At 37.0% G+C, this 24,646-nt stretch overlaps 2 protein-coding genes across 2 annotated transcripts; both read right to left on the bottom strand.

The window, feature by feature from the left end:
• Positions 1–878: 878 nt before the first annotated feature.
• Positions 879–5,319, bottom strand: LOC109244784 (coiled-coil domain-containing protein 124-like). The gene is made up of 3 exons (XM_019411928.1): positions 4,582–5,319; positions 3,872–3,991; positions 879–1,235 (listed from the first exon to the last, which is right to left on the bottom strand). Exons 1-3 carry the CDS (start codon positions 5,140–5,142, stop codon positions 1,218–1,220), a joined length of 699 nt encoding a protein of 232 aa, XP_019267473.1. The 5' UTR covers positions 5,143–5,319; the 3' UTR covers positions 879–1,217.
• Positions 5,320–13,101: 7,782 nt separating this feature from the next.
• Positions 13,102–14,312, bottom strand: LOC109244772. Its single transcript, XM_019411910.1, has 3 exons — positions 13,772–14,312; positions 13,518–13,666; positions 13,102–13,404 (listed from the first exon to the last, which is right to left on the bottom strand). Exons 1-3 carry the CDS (start codon positions 14,310–14,312, stop codon positions 13,102–13,104), a joined length of 993 nt encoding a protein of 330 aa, XP_019267455.1.
• Positions 14,313–24,646: the final 10,334 nt, after the last annotated feature.

Raw genomic sequence — 24,646 nt, 5'->3', positions numbered from 1 at the left:
ATACTTCTAAATTATGTATAAATATCAATGATATTTAAGACCAAAGCCAGATCCTATTCAGGACCAAAAAAAAAAAAAAGTTAAAATAATTTCTTCTTATTTGCCTAAGCCTTGATGGACAAGTTTGAAATTGTCGTTCTCGGAATATAGTACTATCAAGGATTAACAGATGAAACCCTTCAAAGAGGTAACGAGATATTGCTCAAACACGGGAAAGATGTTCTCCAGGCATGCATCAAGGATACTTGGGCAAATTCTGCACATGATGCAATAAGGCGAAGTTTGATATGCACCAAATGTACGTTCTGTATCAAATCGCATAAATGCAACAGGACAATGACTTGCACCAACTCCTATACGTGAAAAAGCACCAATTGGGATCTCCCTTTAATGTTCCTTTATTGTACTTTACTACCCACTACCCACTTATGTCATACATACCGAACATAGAAACTCTTTCTAATATGAGTTTCTCTAACCCTTTATTTGTTCTCAAGCATCAACTCCACAAAGTACTTTACACCAAAAGAGTAGTATCAAGTATAGATACCTTAACCTCTAATCCAACCTAGCCTAACAGTAAAAACACAATGATCCGTACTCCTCTCATAACTCCGTTTTCTGACTTTTTTGACTCCCCAAAACAAAATCAAGGGGAAATAGGCATTTCACAACTTTCCTCAAGTGTCCACCATCAACCAATTGAATAGAAGTCAATTGACCAGAGTAACGTCTATTCGAAATGGAGAGATAAAAGATATTGGAATTATAATCATAGAGTTGAGCCACTCCGGCTACTAAACAGGAAATTATCTAATGCCTTCGCACATTTTCCCTTCATACATCCGATTACATTCCCTTCTTTTACCCTTTGCTTCTTAAAAGGGTCAAAAACTTATTATTGAGTGTATTATGCACTGTCAAAAACCGAGGACTTATTTAATACTAGTACATTATTTACAGTTAAATGACAGAAAAACATCACGAGTACTGTGGAGCAGACATTAATTTTGTAATAATACACAGGAGTTAGTATCTAATTAGGAAGCGTTACACTTGCAACCAGAAGCAACATACTATAAGCACACCCAAACATCTGTGGCAGAAGACTTTCAACACCAATCAGGTCACACTATATACCATCAACATATCCCCACAGCTGCAGCACCTTTCTCAGTCCATAGGACCTATTGCCACCACATCAGCACAAAGTGCACCTAAGATTTATCTGCAATCTGCACAAATTTAAGATCAAAAGATCAAGCAATACTCTGTTATAAGGACTGCAAACAATTAAACATGACAATATATTAGGAGAAACTTAAGAACCCCAACTACGTGAATTATCCAGCATCTATGCAAATCAAAACTGTGACCATTGACACCTGATCATTCAGCAAAGCTCTTCAAATGCCTCTTACATGGAAATTAAAGGTTTAACAACAACAACAACAACAACATACTCAGTGTACTCCCACAAGAGGATAGTATGTATGCAGACCTTATTCCTACCTTGTGAAGGTAGAGAGGCTGTTTCCGGTAGAATTAAAGCTTTGAGAAGTCAATTTATTATATACCAATCTACATCTTATTTAATAATCAATGCTGAGGGAAACATAATCGAGGGGTTTAGCTTTGCCCAAAACTATTTATAGACTCCTTAATATCACTAAAATTGTTGTCGAGAGGGTAAAAATAGACCACAGAAAGAAATGCAAGGCTTTTCGAGATCAGAAATGAATCTGCATTATAGTAAAATATAGATGTATATCGTTCAATTAATGATGTAGAAGCAATGGTTGATTTTTTTAGCACAACGCATAACAAGTAATGTAGCTTACTATACATGCTGCCCAGCATACAGTTAATGCTGCTAACTAATAAAAGTACCCCTTTACTGATTTAAGAAAAAGTTAAATAAACCAGAGAGCCAAAACAATGATTTTCTACTTCAACTTCTTTTACTTTAGAATTTAAATACAAAAGAAAGCGACAAGTAATCAAGTCATAAGAAAAATATGAAGTCTGAGCAATACTATGTACCTATTAGTTTTACAGCCAATTCTCATGTGAACATTTTTTAGTTGTCACTTCTCTGAATTAGCGGCCCGGTCCTCATTAGCTTCTAAACTGGCAGAATCGTGAGACATCAGAAGTGGTAAGTTGATTTTTGGTCTTTATTCCCTAGTCTCATATAGGTTAACTTCATTCATTCCATTCTTAGAGATAGGATGGATCCACCGGAAAAACTGGAGCAGTATGTCCATTAGCCGAAAGAAATTAGTTATTCTCCTCAAGCCAGCTTCTTGTAGATTGAACTCTCTTCTCTTTAGGCTCCGAGTTCTTTGTCGGAGATGGTCTTAGCTTACTTAAACTATGGTAAAACTTACCCGCGCATGGTGTCTACACCAATCCAAGGAAAACATGACATGTCTTCACACAAACTCTTACCACTAAACCATATCTCACAATAAGTTATGACTTAACCATGTACTAATTTACCATAAACATGAGACACCCCCAAACAAACTCTTATCACTAAACCAAATCTCACCTTAATTTATGACTGAACCATGCTATATTAGCACTCTCTCCGTTTAAATTTATGTGAATCTATTTCATTTTTAGTTCGTGTTAAAATGAATGACCCCTTTCCTTATTTGAAAATAATTTACCTTTATGCAATAATTTATAGCCACACAAAATATATGTGCCTCATTTTACACCACAAGTTCGAATGTCTTCTTTTTTCTTTAAATCCGTGCCCAGTCAAATAGGCTCTCATAAATTGAAACGGAGGGAGTATATTTTAGTGTAAACACTGGGTGCGGGTTAATTTTTACCTTAAACTACACCTAAAAGTAGAAAATGCACTCATGCAATAAAATAAAATAAAAAATACAATAAAAATGAATAAAAAGTTGATAAATAAATGAGATATCTATTACAAAGATGTTCCAATATATGTATGCTACATCACATAAATAACATCTATAAGCATAAAAAACGTTTGTTTATACCTCAGCCTATTTGGTTTTTTTTATGCATTTGATTTGTTCATCAATCATTTTCGTATTCTTAGTGTCTTACATTATTCATATTTCAGTTAATCTATTAAATGAAACTTCAGTCACGTTTAATTAAACCTACATATCATACCGCCGATATGTAAAGTACACATGCAGCCAGATGCCCAGCAAAATAAAAAAAATTATCTCGAAGATCCAGCAATATTGTCCAATGTATTCATGTTTCCGCAAGTGTGATTGTTTCACTAGAAATGAACTCCGCGCATCCAAACGGAAAAGCAATTAAACTTTAAAGTAGCCTTGAAGCTAGTGATAGAGTGAGAACATCCAGAAGCTGGAATAACAGATCCAACCACCACATAAACCAAATAAAATTGATAAAACACCGGCATACAATTTGGAAATGAACTTGGATCAATTTGAATAATCAGTTGCATGAGCCTGAAATTATTAATTGAGAAGGTGGTGAACATTATTTCCATCTAAAAAACTCAGTTCGAAACATTTAGCTTTGGCTATTCCTACTTTCAGCAATCAAATCCAGTGTCAACCTTCACAAGCTCCTGGAATGTGTTGGGAAATTCAAAATTGGCCAATGTCACAGAATTTATAGAGAAGATTTCATTAAATACGCTAACCTTGGTATGGTAATCATCCAACGATTCATCAAGGATTATTCAATTCTGACCTACACTACTCATGTACTGTAGACAAATACCAGGGAACTATGCATAAAAACCATTTAGAAAATGAAAACAAACATAAAGACTATTTGAGAAAACAGTCCAAAATTATGACCCCTCTATTATCAATTTAATCCAAACTTCATGAAGCTAAAGTACCTGGTTAAGAGGATTATCCGGAGACTTCTTCCATAGCTTCCAAATCAAGTCTTTATACTGAGTGTGTGTCAAACCTGGTTTTTCCTCCTTTAGAACACGAAGCTCAGCCTCCTCAAAAGCCTAAAAGTACCAGAATTAACAGCAGAAATAAAAATGCGCAGCATAACCTTAATTATGCTAGTGCAAAATCAGAAAGTAACATGCTGAGAACATTTTATACAATTATACATATAAATAAAATAATTGTCTATTGCCAAGAAAATCCAGCATAAGATTAAGTTGTACATGCTAAAGAAAACTTCCAAGTAAGAGGGATCAACTTCTATTCTTACAAAATTACTATAACATAAATCCATAATCAATCAACTACCCGCAATACCAAACTAGTTGATAACTTGATATTACGAACAAAGTTGTGTGGGCGATAAGTATTCTTATAACCTTAAGCAAAGGTCTCCAGTTCGAACCCTCGGAATAGAAAGGCAGGGAGCTTCACCCCCAAAGTGGGACTATTCTGGATTAGTCCGCCCAAAGCAAGTGACAAACACCGGGTGGGTAAGCATAAAAATTAGCTGATATTCGGTATATATATCCTCTATATCATTATGAAATGCAATCAGCAATCAGCAATCAGCATTCAGCATTACGCGGAGACTCTTTATCATTAAAATTATAAATAAAACCGCAAGCAAAAAGCTACTGAGAAATACCTTAAAGGCAGCTCTGAGTCTCTTCTCAGGATGTCTATCAGGTGGCAAACTATCTGAAATAGCCAATGAAGCAATGGCATCATCCACAGTACTAGCCTCAATAATTGAATCATCACGATTCCTATTAGTTACAAGAACCATTTTTTCATACTCCTCCTCCGCCGCCATACGGCTCTGCCTCCGCTTCTCCTCCTCCGCCTTCTTCGCTAACGCCACTTGCTCCTCCTCCTTTCTCCGCCGAAGCTCCGCCTCGGTCACCTTGGGTACTGGAATCGAGACGCGATTGGCTTTCTTATCCGGCTTCTTCATCGACTTCTCGAGCTCTTTTTCCTCCAGCTCGGCAAGTCTACGCGCCTCCGCTTTCTTTGCTGCGGCCTCGGCTCGCTTCTCGGCTTCTTCTTCGCGTTTTTTGGCGGCACGTGACTTCGCTCCCTCGGCTTCGCGCCAATACTGCTCTTCTTTTTCCCGAGTTTCACGGACTTTGCGTTCGGATTCGGCGGCGCCCTTTCGAGCCCTAGCCGCTTCGGCTTTACTATTTACTCCCATTTTCTTCGGCGGCATCTTTCTTTGCCGATTTCACGATCAACCTCCTCTTTTCCTTTTTGAGCTCAGCGAGAATTCGGAATCTAGCTATGCCCTGTTCCTGCTCGTGTGGATGCTTTTGTCAAAAACTAACCGAATCGTTCGTGTGGATGCTTCTCATGACCGACTCTGGCGAAGTTGCAGATGCAATTGGGCCACCAAATGGGTGGGCCTAAAAGTGAAATAATAAGGAATTTTTAATTTTAAATAAATACCCAAATACCCTTTAATATTATATTTCATAGATACCTTTTAATTTTTATAACCAAATATCTATTTATGGTCACCTCCTACCCTTAAGCCATAAAATACGTTTTGTATTGGCACGCAGTCTTGTTTTCTGTTGGTAGTAGGTTTTGATGACTAACTATTGTTTTCTTTCATTGTTGATCACTTTATTGTCTTGTTGTGTATTTTGCTTTTATATGCCTTTTTTATATTGCCTCTTCTTGCCTATAATTTTATTAATGTGGTACTTATACTATCTTGAGCCGAGGGTCTATTGGAAACACTCTCTCTATCCTCACAAGGTAGGGGTAAGGTCTACGTACACACTACCCTCCCTAAACCCCACGGTGTGGGATAATTACTGGGTATGTTGTTATTGTTGTTGTAATTCTTTCAGATTTTTCTCTCACAAAATTATCGTATTTGATGTAAACTTCTCTCTCCAATTTCTCTCACTCACATCGCCATTCTCGAATACATTCTCAGAACCCACGATTCTTCACTTCCAATTTCTCTCACTCTCATCGCCATTCTCTTCCCCTTTCTCAGAAACCACGATTCTTTACTTCTTCATCTGCATTGTCTCTCTCAATTTTCTATATTTTTTACTCTAAATAGTTGTGGTAAGTATTTAAGTTGTTAGATTTTCGCTTTTACTGTGTTTATTCTATTCTACTAATTTTTAATAAATAATAACAATTGTTATGCTAAAGTTCCTCTCCAATGGCTGATACAACATCCCAGAAGAGGGTTACTATAGGTATACCCACCAAAGGACTCAATTTCGATGGGCCCTCTTTCTCTTTGCAAATCACTCAAGCGAAATTGAAATTTGCAAGTTCAACAGCAAATACAGTTACAGAGAGGAGAACTAAAATATGCAATGACACATCGAAAGAAGTCCAAGTTGAGAATTCTTCGAAAGAATCAACACTTCCCAGTGCGGAAAAGAGAAGAAAACCTATGGATAATGCTTCTGGTGTTAAGGGAAATGAGGTCGATGCAGGAACTATAATAAGAGAAACACATTGGAGAAGGTAATACTCAATGTATGAGGACTCAAACACATATGGATACATCAACAATTACCTTCTCCAATGGGTTTCTCTTATTGTATGTTATTGTATTTATATGTGTGCAATAGTGGATACATTGCTTTCTCTTCTTTTATGTTCATATGATATACATGTATGTTGATGTATTCATAAGTATTCAAAAGTGGCTTCACTGAATTGTACCTTTTTAGTGACTTTTGCATATTGTATGTATTTATATGTATTCAAAAGTACCTTAACTGATTTGTAAATATTCTAGTGTTTTTTGCATATTGTATTTAGATGTGTTTAGACGTATTCAAAAGCTCATTCACTGATTTATGCTTATTACAGTGCCTTTTGCATATTGTATTTAGATGTATTTTGATGTATTCAAAAGTTCACTCAAAACATAAATGAGTTATGTATTGCAAAAGATTTATGAATTTTTTTTGTAATTTTTGTTGTATGCAGGAAATAAAATTATTTGTGAAACACCCGCCTATCACCGCATATCAATTCCTGCACTAACACGGACATAGTATCCGATCTCAAAGAAAAACCTACTCCAGAACAGTACAAAATATTTGGTACTACTTGTTTTGAAAGTTTCCTTGATATGAAGCGTTGTGAGATCCAACATCAATTGTTCAGGTGCTTCATGGTTTTGCAGCTGGAAGGAAGTCATGATGATTCACTTTCAATATACGTCAATGGTACAACATTATCCTTTTCAATCGGGGAGTTTGCGCTTATCACTGGTCTCAATTGTGTTGGTGACCCTGAAGATTTTCAGTTTAACACAAAGGTGCCTAACATGATTGTTAATACATACTTTGGCAGTGTAAAGAATGTCAAGAAGAAAGATTTGTTGAAATGCTTTGATGACAAGAATTGGGTTCACGACAACAATGGGGATGCCATCAAAATAGCTGTGTTGTATTTCATACACACTTTCATATTTTTCACCGAGAAGAACGTTTTTACCATCCCAAGAAAATATTTTGACTTGGTCGAGAGTGGGAGAAATTCTGATTATCCATGGGATAAGGATGCATTGCAATACCTTGTTAAATCTATTAGCAAGAAGATGGATTCTCAAAAGAAGTACTATAGGATAGCTGGAATACCTCTCGATATGCAAGTATGGTTTTACGAGTGTTGTTCAAAGGTTGGCCCCAAAATTGCACGGCAAGTTGATAATCGGATACCTAGAATACTCAATTTTTGGAAATTCACTGTCAACCAGCCAACTTATGCTTATTTGATGAACGGCATGTTCAATGACCAGGGAAACATGGTAATTTACTATTCGTTAAGTGGCTGAATTTTTTTTTAACAATATATTTCTGTTAGTGAAATCATTGTTGAAATTTTCATTGAAATATAGTTCAATGCATCATACATCAATGTCTCTGTTTCAAAATTAGGTCACATACTGTAGAATTACATAATATAGTGTTAGAACTAAATATTAAATACAGTTGCATACAACATACAGCTTACTTCTCTATTTTCCAAATTAACTGGAATACATAAGAATACAGAAAACAGTTTTACAGATACATATGTAATTCGACGAACATAACTTTGTAATCATTCAGCAAAGGTTGTTCATTTTGAGGGCATTTCTATTTTCAAATTGTTTACAGTGACATTCAACCAAGCGATATATCGCTTGCTGTTATTCAGATTCCTCGAGAAAGCGTTGATGTAATGAACAGTCCTATTCATTCAGACAACAATGAAGATGACTCAGATGACTTTAGTCATACAGCACCTCTTCAACTTAAGAAGAAACATGATGCAAGTGTTGGTTCATCTTCATCACCGCCTCACAAAAAGCGCAAACAACAGCTTATAGATCCCTCAATTGCAGAAAGTCCAATTCCACATGTGTCGGCAATACCTCAATCCAAGACTCCTCGTGTCGACATATCTGAAATCAAAGAAACTGTAATGCATGTTAAGAAGCCAGCAGAAGAGAAAGCAGATGATTTGTCTTCTTTGAAGAAGGATCTGCATTCAATAAAGGATTATGTGAGTATTGGTAAAACATATTCAACTTTACCATTTATGTATTAACTTTCATATAGTTTTCTAACACCTCTCTAATTATTTGGGTATTGATTAGGTGATGGACGAGTTCACTTCTCTACCAACATTGATCAATAAAAATTTCAAAAAGCTTTCTGATCAGGTTAAAGCCAATTAGAATTCAGAAAGGGTATATACTAGAGAAAGAAATATACCGGAAGACATGATGATGGTATTGAAATGTTATTTGATGCCAACTTGCAAGATAATCCCAAATGCCAAACACAGAGTGGTATAGCCGTTGAGGAGAATTCAGAAGTTAACATTTTTTAACCTTTTTGGTATATGTTTATATAACTATATTTAGAATATATATTGTGATTTGGTTTTTGCTATTATTCAGTTTAATCATATATACAACAACATACATAATACAGAATGCAAGTCTATACATGTTAATTCAGTTATACGTATGTATTCAGGATTATCTAACTACAGATTTTAAAACATCATTTATTATCCTTCGGTTTACTCATGTATACTGTAGCATACATATTACAGAATACAATTATATACATGTGAATTCAGTTTTACATATAATTTTAGGCTTTCTAAATACATTTTCTATCACAGCCTTCGCTATTCTTTAATTGAACCGTGTATGCATTAACATACATGGTTCATAGTACACTCATATACATATGCATACATTAACAGTATACACGCCTGGAAAAAAATATGTTATATTAATATATTCTATTGGTTATGTTATTAGACCATGCAAAGAAAGATGAACATCGGCATTCATGCCGATCAACACCCACATGCTATTTCAATCGGAGACACGTTAAATGCATCTACAAAGGTTTATCCTGTTTATGGTGAAGTAACAATGGAGGGGAATACTACATCTGAGGTGCCGTGTATCATACTACCTATATCTGATGAGGGTGTATCCAGATAAGTACATGTATCATAATTTGAGTTGGCGGATGAGTTTCTTCCAAGTCAAATTCCAGAAACTAGAATTGTGATACATCATGCACCAAAAAATGTTGATTCAACTCCTTTAACCTCTCATAGAAATCGGTGTCCAAGTCGATGGTATGCTTCGCCTTACGACACAAACTTCGGCTCCGCCAGTTAGTAAATTATTATATAAAAAAATATATATTATATAGTTATGATCTATTTCCCCATGATATCCATAATTAAATGTCTATATTAATGATTTTAACGAACTATAGGCACCTCAGTAAAGTTGATACACACATTTGACAAAAAACACCCCTTTGAAGATGATTTCATATCGGGGTCACATCCTACACTAGTCATTCAAGAATACGAGAAATGGGTTCGTGATGGTCTTCTTGCTAAACATGATAAAAAGTAATTTCTTTTTTTCCGATATGTATAATATGGTTTTATCAATTAGAAAGTGGATATAATATTTTTTTCAATTCCTTGTAGAAATGATATGGAAGAGCATTACAAATAAAACAAGTCAACACTGCATATACCGTTGGATTTTGAAGTTGATCAAGCCACTTAAAAAAATTGGTTTTAACTTCTCTTATTTGACGGTAAACTATGGAATGACAATGTAAGATATAACCCTTCTAAATTCAGTTTAATTCATATTTCTCTGTTTGGTTTGTCTAATTGTATATTTCACAATTTTGTTAGTGACATGCAAATCATGAATTCATCGTATTTATATTGTACATCTGGTATGTAGAAAGATGTATTCTATATTAACGGAAATACAGTTAAATATTGTATTCACTGTTCCTGGGATGTAGAGAGATGTATTCTATATTAACATAAATATAGTTAAATACTGTATTCACTGTTCCTGGGGCAGTATTATTTGCTGTTGTTGTTTTTGTTGAATGAGTTCTCTATATTCAATGTATCTAAATGTATTTAGATTTCTATTTGTTTCACTGTTTTATCTTGAAATTTGTTAAAAGTTGTATGTATTCTTCATTAGTTTTTTAATGAATGACTGATACAGAGCAGATTTATAGTTACTAGTATGTATTTAACTGTATGCAATATTAAATACTCAAATATATTCAACAGTATGTATCTAATTGTATACATTATATTCAATTGGTTTCAGGCAGTACTGCCTTCTATAATCATTTTCTTCAACATACAATACCTGTATATATAAAGTTTCTTCAATGAAGTTTGTTTTCATTGATTTCATTCAATAAACTGACGCTATGTATTCAGTTTTATATATAGCATATTGATGTCATATTTGACTACATGAGAAAGAAGTGTAAGTACAACCAAACCACCACCTTCAAGTATACAACTGTTGATTGTATATTCAAGAAAAGAATTGCTGAAATCTTCGACATGTATGCTGATACAAATAGTAATGCAAGTGTAGCCAAAGAAGAGGATGTGGTATGTGAGTACATAAGGGGCTACAGATTGCTAGCTAATGTACCATGACATACTGTTGACAATATCTTGATACCAGTCAGCTTGAAGGACAAACTTCATTGGTTATTGGCAGTTGTCTCATTCAAGGAGAGATGTATCAAAGTATATGACTCATACAGATCAGCAAGTCATGATGCCTATGTGGGTTCTAAGATAGATAAGCTTGCTAAGCTTGTACCTCTGTATCTATCGATCAGTGATTTTACAGAGAAAAGCAAGACATAGATTGGTCTCATGACTGAGCATACAATGACAAGGCAGAAACTGATCCCTTTGATGTTGTTTTCATTTCGAATCTGCCTCAACAAAATTCTGGGAGCATGTATGTAATCAATCCTCTTGCTTGTATCATTTATATAACTAATAATATGAATTATTTTTAATTGCGTCAATCTACATTTCCAGGGATTGTAGGTTGCATGTCGCGGTAGACGTAGAGTATCTGAGCACTTTTGGTTTGGTTCCACAAACAACATTTGATGCCAATTTACTCCGTCAAAGATATTGTGCCCTCATTTGGGACTATGCTGTACGGAAGATAGACTCTGATGCCATAAGAGAGAATGAAGCACCCTCAAAGATTGTTAGGCAATTCACGGATTCGGACACTTCTGTGAAGATAGTTTTAGAATTGTTTTCGTGAAGATAGTTTTAGAATAGTTTTCGGTGAATATAGTATTGGAAGATAGTTTTGTGTGAACACAGTTTTTGAATTTTTTTTGGTAAAGATGGTGTTCTGTTAAGAAAAAACTCATATTTTCACTTTATGTAATGTATCCACGGTGTTTATTCAGCAGTTTATAATTTGAAATATTCATGTTGTTTCAATGTTTCGTGCAACAGTTACTATTCAGCAGGTTGTATTCATATGTATTCAGCAGATGCATATATACAATATGCATTCATCAGTACTCTAAAATTAATCCTTTAGCAGATTGTATTCATATGTATATAGATATATGTAGCAGGTTTTATATTCATCATGTAATGGTATATATTTAAGAGATTGTGCTGTATGTGTATTGTATTTTATATTCACATGTATTCAAATATATTCAGGAGATTAATATATTCAGGAGATTGATCTGCATTTGTATACACATACAGTATTCAAATAAATTTAGCAGATTGTATTCATATGTATATATGTATTCAGATTATTCAGCAGATTGTATATTCATCATGTTTTGAGATAAATTCAAGAGATTGTACTGTATGTGTACTGCCTTTTATATTCACATGTGTTCAAATATATTTTGTAGATTAATATATTCATGAGATTGTATTGTATGCATACTCCATTTTGTATTCATAAGTATTCTAATGTATTCAGATTGTATTACATGTGTATTGCATTTTTATATTCACATGTATTCAGTAGATTGTATAACCAAACCTGTGTGTATACATATTTATTCAACATATAAATGCAATATGTATTAAGCAGTTTATTAAATTATATTTTTTGTAGCTGTTCAAAAAGAAATCATCACGCAATAATCAAATACACCAACAAATCAATATGTATTATTCCAAAATGTCACCGGAATCTATGACACATCGTTATTTTAGTACTACAAGTCAGAACATGAACTAAGTCCTACGTGGAGCATTTCTACAAGTACGCTTATTATGTCCTCCATGCCCACATATGCTACACGAATGCTGATTTTTCTTCTGCAACAATTCAATGAACGACTTATCGCGTTTCTTCTTTAGCCTTCCAAGAGGTCTTATCTATTTAGGTGGTAAGACAGCTTCCTCTGATATATGTGCTGGTATATTCCATTCATTTCGATCAGGCAGCGGATGCACGGGCATCTCGTATGTCATTACAACAGACTTTGGTTTGTAATAGTCCGAGCAATAATCTTTTGGCATTAGAAACTTGCTCTAAAGGACAGCCCAAACGTGTAGGCATAGTAATTCGTCAACTTGGAATCGCCCGCAACTGCACTTTCTCTCTAAGAGGCAAACAATGTAATGCCTTCCTTCATCGTTCACTGTATGCAAGTATTCAGTCGATGGTACAACCTACATTTAAACATAGACCTATAAGTTTTGAACATTTTTAAAAAGTCATATATGTCTCAAAGAATAGACGTATTAAATAAAGTATAGATATATACAATAAAAAAACAAATAAAATATACAATCATACGTGTAGACATTGCCTCATTCAAAGAAAGCATTTCCTGGTATTTTTCTCTAACTTTGTGTACGTGTGTGAAGCTTCTTTCCGATTGCTGCAATTCCAACGTCCAAACATCTTCCTAACTTCTTTGAGGAAGTCGTATATTGGCAATTCTCTTGCTGACACAAGTGCGGCATTAATTGACTCAACTATATTTGACGTCATGGTCCATCCCCTGTTAACAAGTGCATACAACCTAGCCCACTTTTCGTATCCATCTAATTCCAAGTATTCTTTCACCCTAATATCTACCTTCTCCACCTTATCCATTAGACTATCAAATTCAGCCTGTGTGTATGTTTTTGCCATCGAGAAGTATATCTTGCTCAACTTTGAATGACTCTGTTTGAATTTCTTATATACGTTGTTCCATAGATGCCATATACAAGGAAATGTGGTACCGTTGGATACACTCTCGATACAGATTTGATGATGCTCTCATTCCTATCTGAAACTATACACATGTTTTCCCTCTCACCATATGCTTCCTTAAATTGCTCAAAGAACCACGACCAAGCAGCATCATTCTCTGAATCAATAACATCATATGCTAGTGACAGTATATGACCAGAAAATACAATTGCATACATATTAAAAATATGTATTTCAAAATTGAATAGGCAGTAGAATTAACAAAGTTTATTATAATCCTCACAATCATCTGCACCATCCAACGTGCCGGCCGAGACGAATGTCCCGGTGTATGTCGATTTTAGGTGGTTGCCATCCACAACCACAATGGGTCTACAATGATCGAACCCTTTTATAAAGGCATGCAAAGATATATACACATACATGAACTCATTTTTTGGCGATTTTACCATTCTAATGTGCGAATCAGGATATGTCATATCCATTGTGTATAGGTAACCTGGTAATTTATTGTATGAATCAATCGGTTCACCTCTCAAGAAATTCATCGCCTTTTCTTTAGCCCGCCACGCCAACATGTAACTAACATCAACACCAAAATCTGATTTTACATCATCAATTATATCCTTTGGGGTGTATTTCCTCTTATGATTAGTAAGCTTGGACCTAATCATACCACCGATAAGACTACTACTTGTTTGACGTTGCTCATACACCTTATCGTTCAACGGACATGTATGCTTATCATTGAACTCTCTCACTTTGAACATTTGTGATTTGTTAATGCTAGAAGCCTTAAATCTCCATTCACAATCCTCTGACATACATAATAATGTATAGCTACAAATAATTTATCATTATATATATGATCAGTATAAATGCATATAAAAATACACTCATATGCAATTGAATATATTGTTACATATATATACACATTATTATAAAATACACACATATACATTTGAATATGACTATCTATATATATGTATATATATATATACGTCTAATACATCTAAAAACAAATAGTGAAAGTCACTGTAATAAATATTTATTAGTAAAATACATATGAATACATGTATTTGAAATACATAACACATTCATAAGTACAACAGCGAAAGTCATATAAAAATATCCAATATATCTAAATACATCTTAATACAATTTAAAATTTCTACCATGAATACACTATACAAAAAATTATAAATACATAACATGATGTTCAACAAATTATAATTAAGAACACTCAAACATGATAGCATTAGACCTATCAACTCGGAATTGAAACCTTTCAGATATTGCATAGTGCTCCATCACCTCTTTCAATGTAGCCTTATCCTTATATACTTGTCCAGCCATAACCTCTCTTTGATTAGTTTTTGAAATAATCAAATCCTTGTCCAGTTCGAACACCCCAATTGGTTCGCCTGAATTGACAACGTCAAGAGAAAGTGTATCAGCTATATCAAAAGGGGTACCTTAGATCACACTTCCAGTAGAGTTATTTCATTACTTAAAGATCAGCGAATGGTTGAGAAGGGGTGTGACGCGTATCTAGCCTATGTGAGAGATGTCAATATTGATTCCCCTACAATTGATTCAGTCCCAGTAGTACGGGATTTCTCTGATGTGTTTCCAGCCGATCTTCCGGGCATGCCCACCGACAGAGATATTGATTTTGGCATTGAACTGTTGCCGAACACTCAGCCCATTTCTATGCATATGTTCATTGATTAAGCAATTCCTCCTTACCGTAGGAATTGCTTGATAAGGGTTTTATTCGGCCCAGTGTGTCACCGTGGGGTGATCCTATCTTGTTTGTGAAGAAGAAGATTGGTTCTCTGCATATGTTCATTGATTACCGCCAGTTGAACAAATTTACAGTGAAGAACCGGTATCCTTTACCTCGTAATGATGACCTGTTTAATCAGTTACAGGGTGCTCGTGTGTTTTCTAAGATTGACTTGCGTTCAGGTTATCATCAGTTGAAGATTCGGGAGCCAGATATCCTGAAGACTGCCTTCAGGACTCGGTATGGTCATTACGAGTTCCTTGTTATGTCATTTGGGCTGACTAATGCCCCAGCGGCATTTATGCATTTGATGCACAGTGTATTCCGGCCATATCTTGACTCGTTCGCCATTGTCTTTATTGATGACATTTTGGTATACTCCCGAAGTCGGGAAGATCATGAGCAGCACCTGAGGACAGTGCTTCAGACCTTGAGAGAAAAGAAATTATATGCAAAGTTCTCGAAAAGTGAGTTCTGGTTGGATTCCGTGTAGTTCTTGGGTCACGTAGTATCGAGTGAGAGGATCTAGGTGGATCCAAAGAAAGTGGAAGTAGTGCAGAGTTGGCCCAGACCATCCTCAGCTACAGAGATCCGTAGTTTTCTTGGCTTGGCGGGTTATTACCGTTGGTTTGTTGAGGGATTTCGTCTATTGCAGCTCCTACGACCAGGCTGACCCAGAAGGGTGCAATGTTTAGGTGGACGGAGGAGTGTGAGGAGAGCTTTCAGAAGCTCAAGACAGCTTTGACTACCGCTCCAGTATTGATATTGCCTATAGGTTCGAGGTCTTATACTGTCTATTGTGATGCCTCGAGGATTGGCCTTGGAGCGGTATTGATGCAGGACCGTAGGGTGATTGCATACGTGTCTAGCAGCTGAAGGTGTTCCTTGTGAGATCTACACTGATCACCGGAGTTTGTAGCATCTGTTCAAGTAGAAGGACCTTAATTTGCGCCAGATGAGGTGGTTAGAGCTGCTGAAGGACTATGATATCACTATCTTGTATCACCCGGGCAAGGCCAATGTGGTGGCCGATGCTTTGAGTCGCCGGGCGGAGAGTTTGGGAAGTTTGTCTATCTACCAGCAGCAGAGAGGGCCATGGCGATGGATGTTCAGGCCTTAGCCAGCCAGTTTGTGAGATTGGATCTTTCGGAGCCCAATCGAGTCCTTGCTTGTGTGGTTTCTCGGTCTGCCTTGTTTGATCGTATTTGGGAGCATCAGTATGATGACCCTCATTTGCTTGTCGGGACGCCAGAGATGTGACCATTGGTGATGAAAGGGTATTGAGGATGCAGGGTTGGATATGTGTGCCCAATGTTGATGGGCTTCGGGAGTTAATTCTAGAGGAGGCCCACAGTTCGCGGTATTCCATCCATCCAGGTGCCGCGAAGATGTACCAGGATTTGAGGCAACACTATTGGTGGAGGAAGATGAAGAATGATATAGTTGGGTTTGTAGCTCGGTGCCTCAATTGTCAGCAGGTAAAGTATGAGCACCAGAGACCGGGTGGCTTGCTTCAGTAGATAGAGATTCCGGAGTGGAAGTGGGAGCGGATCACCGTGGACTTCGTATTTGGACTCCCACGGACCTTGAAGAAATTCGATGCCATATGGATGATTGTGGATCGACTCACCAAGTCAGCACACTTCATCTCTATGTGTTCTACTTATTCTTCAGAGCGGTTGGCTGAGATTTATATCCGGGAGATTGTTCGTCTGAATGGCATTCCAGTTTCTATCATTTTAGATAGAGGTACTTAGTTCACATCACGGTTCTGGATGGCTGTACAGCATGAGTTGGGTACTCGGGTGGAGTTGAGCACATCATTTCACCCCAGTCGGACGGACAGTCCGAGCACGCTATTCAGATTCTTGAGGATATGCTTCGTGCGTGTGTGATGGAGTTTGGAGGTTCTTGGGATCAGTTCTTGCCACGGGCGGAGTTTGCCTACAACAACAACTATCAGTCCAGCATCCAGATGGCACCATATGAGGCTCTGTATGGTAGATGGTATAGATCCCCGGTGGGTTGGTTAGAGCCGGGCGAGGCTAGATTATTGGGCCCAGACTTGGTTCAGGACGCTTTGGAGAGGGTTAAGGTGATTCAGGATAGACTTCGCACAGCCCAGTCCAGACAGAAGAGTTATGCAGACCGGATGGTTCGCGATGTTTCACTCATGGTTGGAGAACGGGTCTTGCTTTGAGTTTCGCCTATGAAGGGCGTTATGAGATTTGGGAAGAAGGGGAAATTGAGTTCGAGGTTTATTGGTCCCTTTGAGGTATTGCGACGTGTTGGGGAGGTTGCTTATGAGCTTGCCTTACCTCCCAGCTTGACAGGAGTTCATCCGGTATTTCATGTTTCGATGCTCCGGAGGTATCACGGTGATCCATCGCACGTATTGGATTTCAGTTTAGTCCAGCTGGACAAGAATCTATCTTACGTTGAGGAGCCAGTGGCTATATGGACAGGCAGTTTCGAAAGCCGAGGTCAAAGAGTATTGCATCAGTAATGGTTCAGTGGCGGGGTCAGCCGGTCGAGCAGGCGACTTAGGAGACCGAGTAGGATATGCGCAGCTGTTAACCTCATCTTTTCACCACTTCAAATATGTCTCTATGCTCGTTCGAGGACGAACGAATATTTTAAGAGGGGGAGGATGTAACGACCCGGTCGGTCGTTTTGAGAATTAATGCCCCGATCCCCTATTAACTGCTTTCCCCGTGTTTATTTCTGCTAAGTGATTTGCCGGGAAGATTCGTTTTGAGTTTCTTAGTGTTTTGGGACACTTAGTCCCTAAATGAGAGCTTAGTTATAGAATTTGTACCGTAGTCGGAACAGTATGAAGACGGACTCGGAATGGAATTCCGTCGATTCCGTTAGCTCCGTTGGGTGATTTCGGGCTTAGGAGCGTGTTCGGAATGTGTTTTGGAGGTCCGTAGCTTATTTAGGCTTGAAATGCCGAAAGTTGAATTTTTAAAGTTTCCGGATCGATGGTGAAATTTTGATATCGGGATCGTAATCCAATTCCGAAAGTTGGAATAGTTCAGTAGTGTTGAATGTGACTTGTGTGCAAAATTTGGGGTCAATCGGACATGGTTTGGTTGGTTTCGGCATCGGTTGTAGGATTCTTGAGATTTCAAGTTCATTAGGCTTGGATTAGAGGTTGATTCGTGGTTTTAGTGTTGTTTGATGTGATTTGAGGGTTGGACTAAGTCCGTATGATGTTTTAGGATTGGTTGGCATGTTTGGTTGAGGTCCCGGGGGCCTCGGATGAGTTTCGGATGCTTAACGGGAGTTGATTTGGACTTAGGCATTTGCTTATATTGCCGAACCTAGGGGTGTGCATTCGATTTATCGATTTGATTTTGACCTTTATCGATAATTACTTATCGATTATCGATTTGTACATATGCTTATCGTAATCGTTTCAATAAGGTTTCGATTTTTTCGATTTCGATTTATCGATTTTTGGGGCTTATCGATTCGGTTATCGATTACACCAATAAGAAAATTTACGGGATTCCACGGAAAGTATATCGCTATAAACACGCCTAACTAATATGGACAAAAAGAAGCTAAAATAAGACGAACACCGTTTATAACATAAAAATTGTGTTAACAAGCACATGCAACGAAACTAAGGCACGAAGAGAGAGAGAGGGAGAAACGTACTATTGAAGTCGCTGGAGTACGCCAGAGTACGCCGGAGTTCGCCGGAGTTCACTTTCTCTGATGGGTTTGCAGTTCGCGAAAATCCCGAAAGTCATTCCCAAAACTCCCATTAGAACTCCACCTGGCGAGCCAGAAACTATCAATACTTGGGAATTAATGGAAGGTATTGAAGATAGTAGTCCGCTAAAACGTTCTCACCATGTCCGTAGCTTTTCTTTTAATGTTTCTCCTAATCCAGTTCCTTCTCTATACGATCTACCTACACCCAGAGTAAAAGATCATATTGAGGGATCCCCAAAGCCATTATGGGAGGAGATGGCTGAAGATGAAACGAACTTGAATTCAAACGATACGTCTATCGTGTCTGAGTTTGATCCTGAAGTAATTTCTACTTTAAGAAAAGCATTAGAAGATCTCCAACCTGCAAATCCATTTCACCTTAAACCATTAATTAGTGAAAACCGGCCGCCAGGAGCCGACAAGGAAGATTAATTAGAGATAACGGATGTGAAGAAAGCAAATGAGGAAGTAACAGAGTACAAGGTTTGTAAGGATAAATTAGTTGTTTATTTCACGAGTCTAAGAGGCATGAGGAAAACATACGAGGATTATTGTCACATTCGTGTGATATTAAAGGGACTAGGTGTGAAAATCGACGAGAGAGATGTATCGATGCATTCGGGGTTTAAAGAAGAGCTGAAAGAACTACTAGGAAATGAATAAGGGTATATTTATCTTTTTAGTATATCTTATCAGTTTATCGATAAAACGATAACCTAAGAGGACAAAATTGAAATCGATAACTCGATAAGGAAAATTTGGGAATCGAAATCGATAAATCAATAAAGCGATATCGATAAACCGACAACAAATAATCGATTCGATTTATCGATAAACCAATTCGAATGCACACCCCTAGCTGAACCTGCTATAACCGCACCTGCGGCGCCGCAAAAGCGTCTTGGTAACCACAGAAGCAAGTTTGGCCTTGTGCTCCTGGGACCGCAGATGAGGCTGGGAAACCGCAGATGCGGGACCGCAAATGCGACCCAGCAACCGAAGATGTGGCCCCAGCCCGGATAAATGGATTTCGCACCTGCGATGCTTTTTCTGCAGATGCGGCCCCATGACCGCAGAAGCAGAAATCGCTAGGAAGAAATATGAAATTTCGAGGGTTTGAAGCTCATAACATCAAATTCGATTTTGAGCTAGGGGCAAGGCGATTTTGTGAGGATTTTGAAGAGAAAATCAGTGGGTAATGATTCCTAACTCCTTTTTGATTATATTCCATTAATCTAAGCTTAATTTCATCATTTAATTTCGGATATGGGGTGAAAATTTGGGAAAATTTGAGAAAAGTTCTTCGGGCGAATTTTGGGATTTTGATCGAGATTTTGGTATCGGATTTGAGTGATTTTGGTATGGTTAGACTCGTGAGCGAATGGGTGTTCATAATCCGTATTTTACCCGATTCCGAGACGTGGGCCCATGGAGGGTTTTTGGGCGCTTTTCTATTTTCTTGCCTTAGCTTCGATTCCTTTAGCTAAACTTGTTGTTTTTAGTTATATTTATATTATGAAATTGATTTGGATAGATTTGGGCCACTCGAATTTGGATACTCGTGGCAAGAGCATGATTTCGGATTGATTGAGCTTAGTTCGAGGTAAGTGGCTTGCCTAACCTTGTGTGGGGGAACTCCCCTTAGGATTTTGGTACTGTTTTTATATGAATGCCGTGTGCGTGAGGTGACGAGTGCGTACACGTGCTGATTGTTGAAAACCCCTGTTTTCATTAAGTAAATATCTGTGTTTCCTTTTAATTGAGCAATACTTGTACTTGAAGTTTTCTGTTTAGCTTAGGAAAGCATGATTATGTGACTTAACTGTCTTACCTGCTTTAACTGCTTTACTTGGATTCTGTGTAGCATGTTTAGAGTAGAAATTCCTGTTTTCTTTCTTGATACGAACTTGAATAGAACTGTAGATTTCTTTCTCGAAACTGTTGTGTATTTACTTGGGACTACGGGACGGTATCCCGGGAGATCCCTCTTGCTCGTTTACTTTGGGACAACGGATCGGTATTCAGGGAGATCCCCCTGCACCTTTATATTTGGAACTACGGGATGGTATCCCAGGAGATCCCCTTGTACTAGCTATTAACTTTTGGACTGCGGGACGCTTTCCCAGGAGATCCTCTGCACATTTATGTTTGGGACTACGTGACGTTATCCTGGGAGACCCCCCTGTTGTTATCACTGCTTACTGAGTTATTCCTTCATGAGATTACATCTTTATTTGACTGTTAGCATCTTTAATTATACTGTCACGTTCTTTACTGTTTTACCTTATTATATGTTTATATAACCAGTAGGGCCCTGACCTCCCTCGTCACTACTCGACCGAGGTTAGCCTTGGCACTTACTGGGTACCGCTGTGGTGTACTCATGTCTTTTCCTGCACATATTTTTCGTGTGCAGATCCAGGTTCTTCTGCTCAGCCGTATCATCAGTGAGGCGGGGCGATTTTAGAGACTTCGAGGTATATCTGCCGCATCCGCAGACTTAGAAGTTCCTTTCTATTCTTCCTACTATTATAGACTTTTCCCTGTATTTCGTTTGCTATTAGATTTCTGGAGTTAGAAACCTTATGTAATTTTTTCGGCTTGTGATTCATGAGATTTCGGATTTTGGGAGTGTTTTTGTCCAGTTTGAGAGAGTATTATTGTATATGCCGAGCGGCATTATAACCTTCTTTATTATATTACTCGTAATTTGCTAGTTTCGTACCTTTTTATTCTTTTTCCGTTAAGTGTTAGGCTTACTCAATCGTAGAAACTAGGTGCCGTCACGACAGTTCATGGAGAGAGAACTTGGGTCATGACAATTATACATCGGGATAGGAAGATTGATGAAAATGTCACACATCGTATTGGGGCGGGATGGATGAATAGGAGACTCGCTTCGGGTGTTTTGTGTGATAAGAAGGTGACACCAAAACTTAATGGTAAGTTCTACAGAGTGGTGGTTAGACCGACCATGTTGTATGAGGCTGAGTGGGTGTGGCCCCTATTGAGGACAAGATGCGGAAAACAAGGCTCAGGTGATTTGGACATGAGGAGATGGGGAGCATAGACACCCCGGTGAGGAGGTGTGAGAGGTTGACATTGGAGGGCCTACGGAGAGGTAGAGGTAGGCCGAAGAAGCAGTGGGGAGAGGTGATTAGGCATGACATGGCGCAGCTTCAGCTGACCGAGGGCTTGCCCCTTGTTAGGAAGGTGTGGAGGTCGAGGATTAGGGTAATAGGGTAGGTGGTCTAGATTGTTCATATTGGTAGTATTGGCACGCATTCTTACAGTATGTTTGTAGTATGTTTTTATGACTAACCGTTGTTATCTTTCATTGTTGGTCATCTTACGATATTGTTATTTTCATTTTGCTTTTATATGGCTTTTTGGTGTTGTCCCTTCTTGTCTATATTTTTATTAGTGTGATGCTTATGCTTTCCTGAGCCGAGGGTCTATTGGAAACAACCTCTCTATCCTCACAAGGTAGGGGTAAAGTCTGCGTACACACTACCCTCCCCTCAAGATAGGATAACAGTGGGTATGTTGTTGTTGTTGTTGCTATTATCATCGTTTTTGGAGTTTGAAATTCCACAATTCAAACTTCATGAATTTTTCTTGAAGTTTGAATTGATAAAATCCAAATGAAACCAAATATAGTTAGTTTTTTGTTTTATTATTTTGACTTTTCTTTTTTTTACATGAAATACAAGTTAGTTTCCTTCAATCTTTTAGAAATAAAAGATAAATTTTCTCATATGTCGTTGTATGCTTAGCAAGAATCAAGCAGATAAATTAACCTATTAATTTTCTACTGAAATATCTATATGTGAGTAATTTCACTATAAAACATAATAAATTCACTTTAATAAATCAAATATGTTTGTAGCTTACCTAACCTCAATAATATGTGCCAAGAAGAAGATGAATCTAGAAAACGGAAGTACTAACTTTTTAACATATCTTATGAACAGAATGTTACCTATGTGGCAATATATTGGTGCCTGAGATGGTATTGGAAATGCCTCGAATAGTTCGAATCTACAACGACATGTGTGGTCAGGATGATCGGAAATTGCTTGTCCAACAACGATGGAGGAACTGAACATAGACATGACAAATCGAACTTACAAGAGTAAGAAAGTTCGAACAAAACGATGAAAAAACCAACTAAATCTTCTCATTAGCACTATTATAACTACGAATCAACAATAATTTCCAGTATCTCTCGCAAAGTGATTAAAAACTTAAAATAATTCATTCTGATGCTCAAGTGAGTAGTGTATACAAAGTTAAAAAATACGATAGATTATTCATAAGAAAAAATTTTATTTTGTGTCTCACACAACTGATACCTCTTTTTTGTCTCACAACTGTGTGGGTCCCAGAATTTTGTGGACCCAGATGTGTAAGATATGGGTCCACAAATATGTGAGATAAAAAGAGAGCTTACACAACAAGTGTAAGTTGTGTGAGACACAAAATAAAATCACTCGTGGTCCAAAATAAGTGATTTTTCCAGATTTCAAAATGAATTAATTGCTTTTTTCCTACATTACTTTTGGAGTAAATAGTGTTGGAGTATGTGTTAGGAGTATTTATGTGAAGAGATAGTAAAAGTTAATATGGTCAATTTTATTGCTAATTAATGTTAAAAGGTGAATTTCTTAATCTGTGTGAAAACAGCTAAAAAATCACTTATTTTGGACCGGAGGGAATAATAAATAAGGTGATTTAATTCTTACTGATTTGGACAAGTCCAATAAGTTTAGATTGCTACTCAGAATAGTTTTCTACCTATAAAAAAGATCACTAGAGAGTAAACTCGTGTACTTAGTGACCATTCTAATTTTGTTAAAATTTAAATAATAGGGTAACTTTTAGTCTTAGTTTGGATTGTGACGATAAAATTTAGTTAGGTTACACCTATTTAGGTAAATTTAAAGGAAGATATTTATAATTTACCATTATTTCCGATTCAACTTCTTCTAGACTTCCATTATATATATTTCATAGCATAACTACCATATTCTAATTAAACATTTTACTAAGAGTTGCGTCAAGTTTAAGTGCCTGTTTGGACATAAGAAATTTTTCCTTTTTTTTCGAATTTTTTTTACTTTTTTCGAAATCAGCATTTGGTCATAAAATTTTTAATTTTCACTTGAAGATGCATTATGGGATTTTCCGAAAATTTGAAAAACTCCAAAATTATTTTTCAAAATTTTCACTCCTATCACTCACAAAACTTCAAAAATAACCCAAAATTATATTTATATCCAAACACAATTCTAATTTTCAAATACCATTTTCAAATTTTTTTCCACTTTTTTTTATAGAATTTTATAATTCTTATGTCCAAACGCCCACTAAGTAAGACGGTAAATTTGGAACAGACATAGAGCCCGTTTGGATGGGCTTATTTTAAGTGACTTTTAAACCAAAATAATGAGCCATAGGTTCAGAATTCTAGCTTTTGGCTTTTGATTTGTTTAGTCATTTTAGCTTAAAAACAAGTGCTTAAAAACACTTTTTTACTCTATTCAAACACTACAAAATGACTTAAAAGGTTATTTTGGCTTAAAAAAACTTAAAATAAGCCCATCCAAACGGCAGATAGTTAAAGTGGAAAATTGGTGGCTG

The sequence above is a fragment of the Nicotiana attenuata genome, unplaced genomic scaffold, assembly GCF_001879085.1.
Source record: "Nicotiana attenuata strain UT unplaced genomic scaffold, NIATTr2, whole genome shotgun sequence".
NCBI classification, from domain to species: Eukaryota; Viridiplantae; Streptophyta; class Magnoliopsida; order Solanales; family Solanaceae; genus Nicotiana; species Nicotiana attenuata.
Note: the sequence above shows the minus strand (reverse complement) of the source record. Positions and strands in the feature narration are given on the sequence as shown.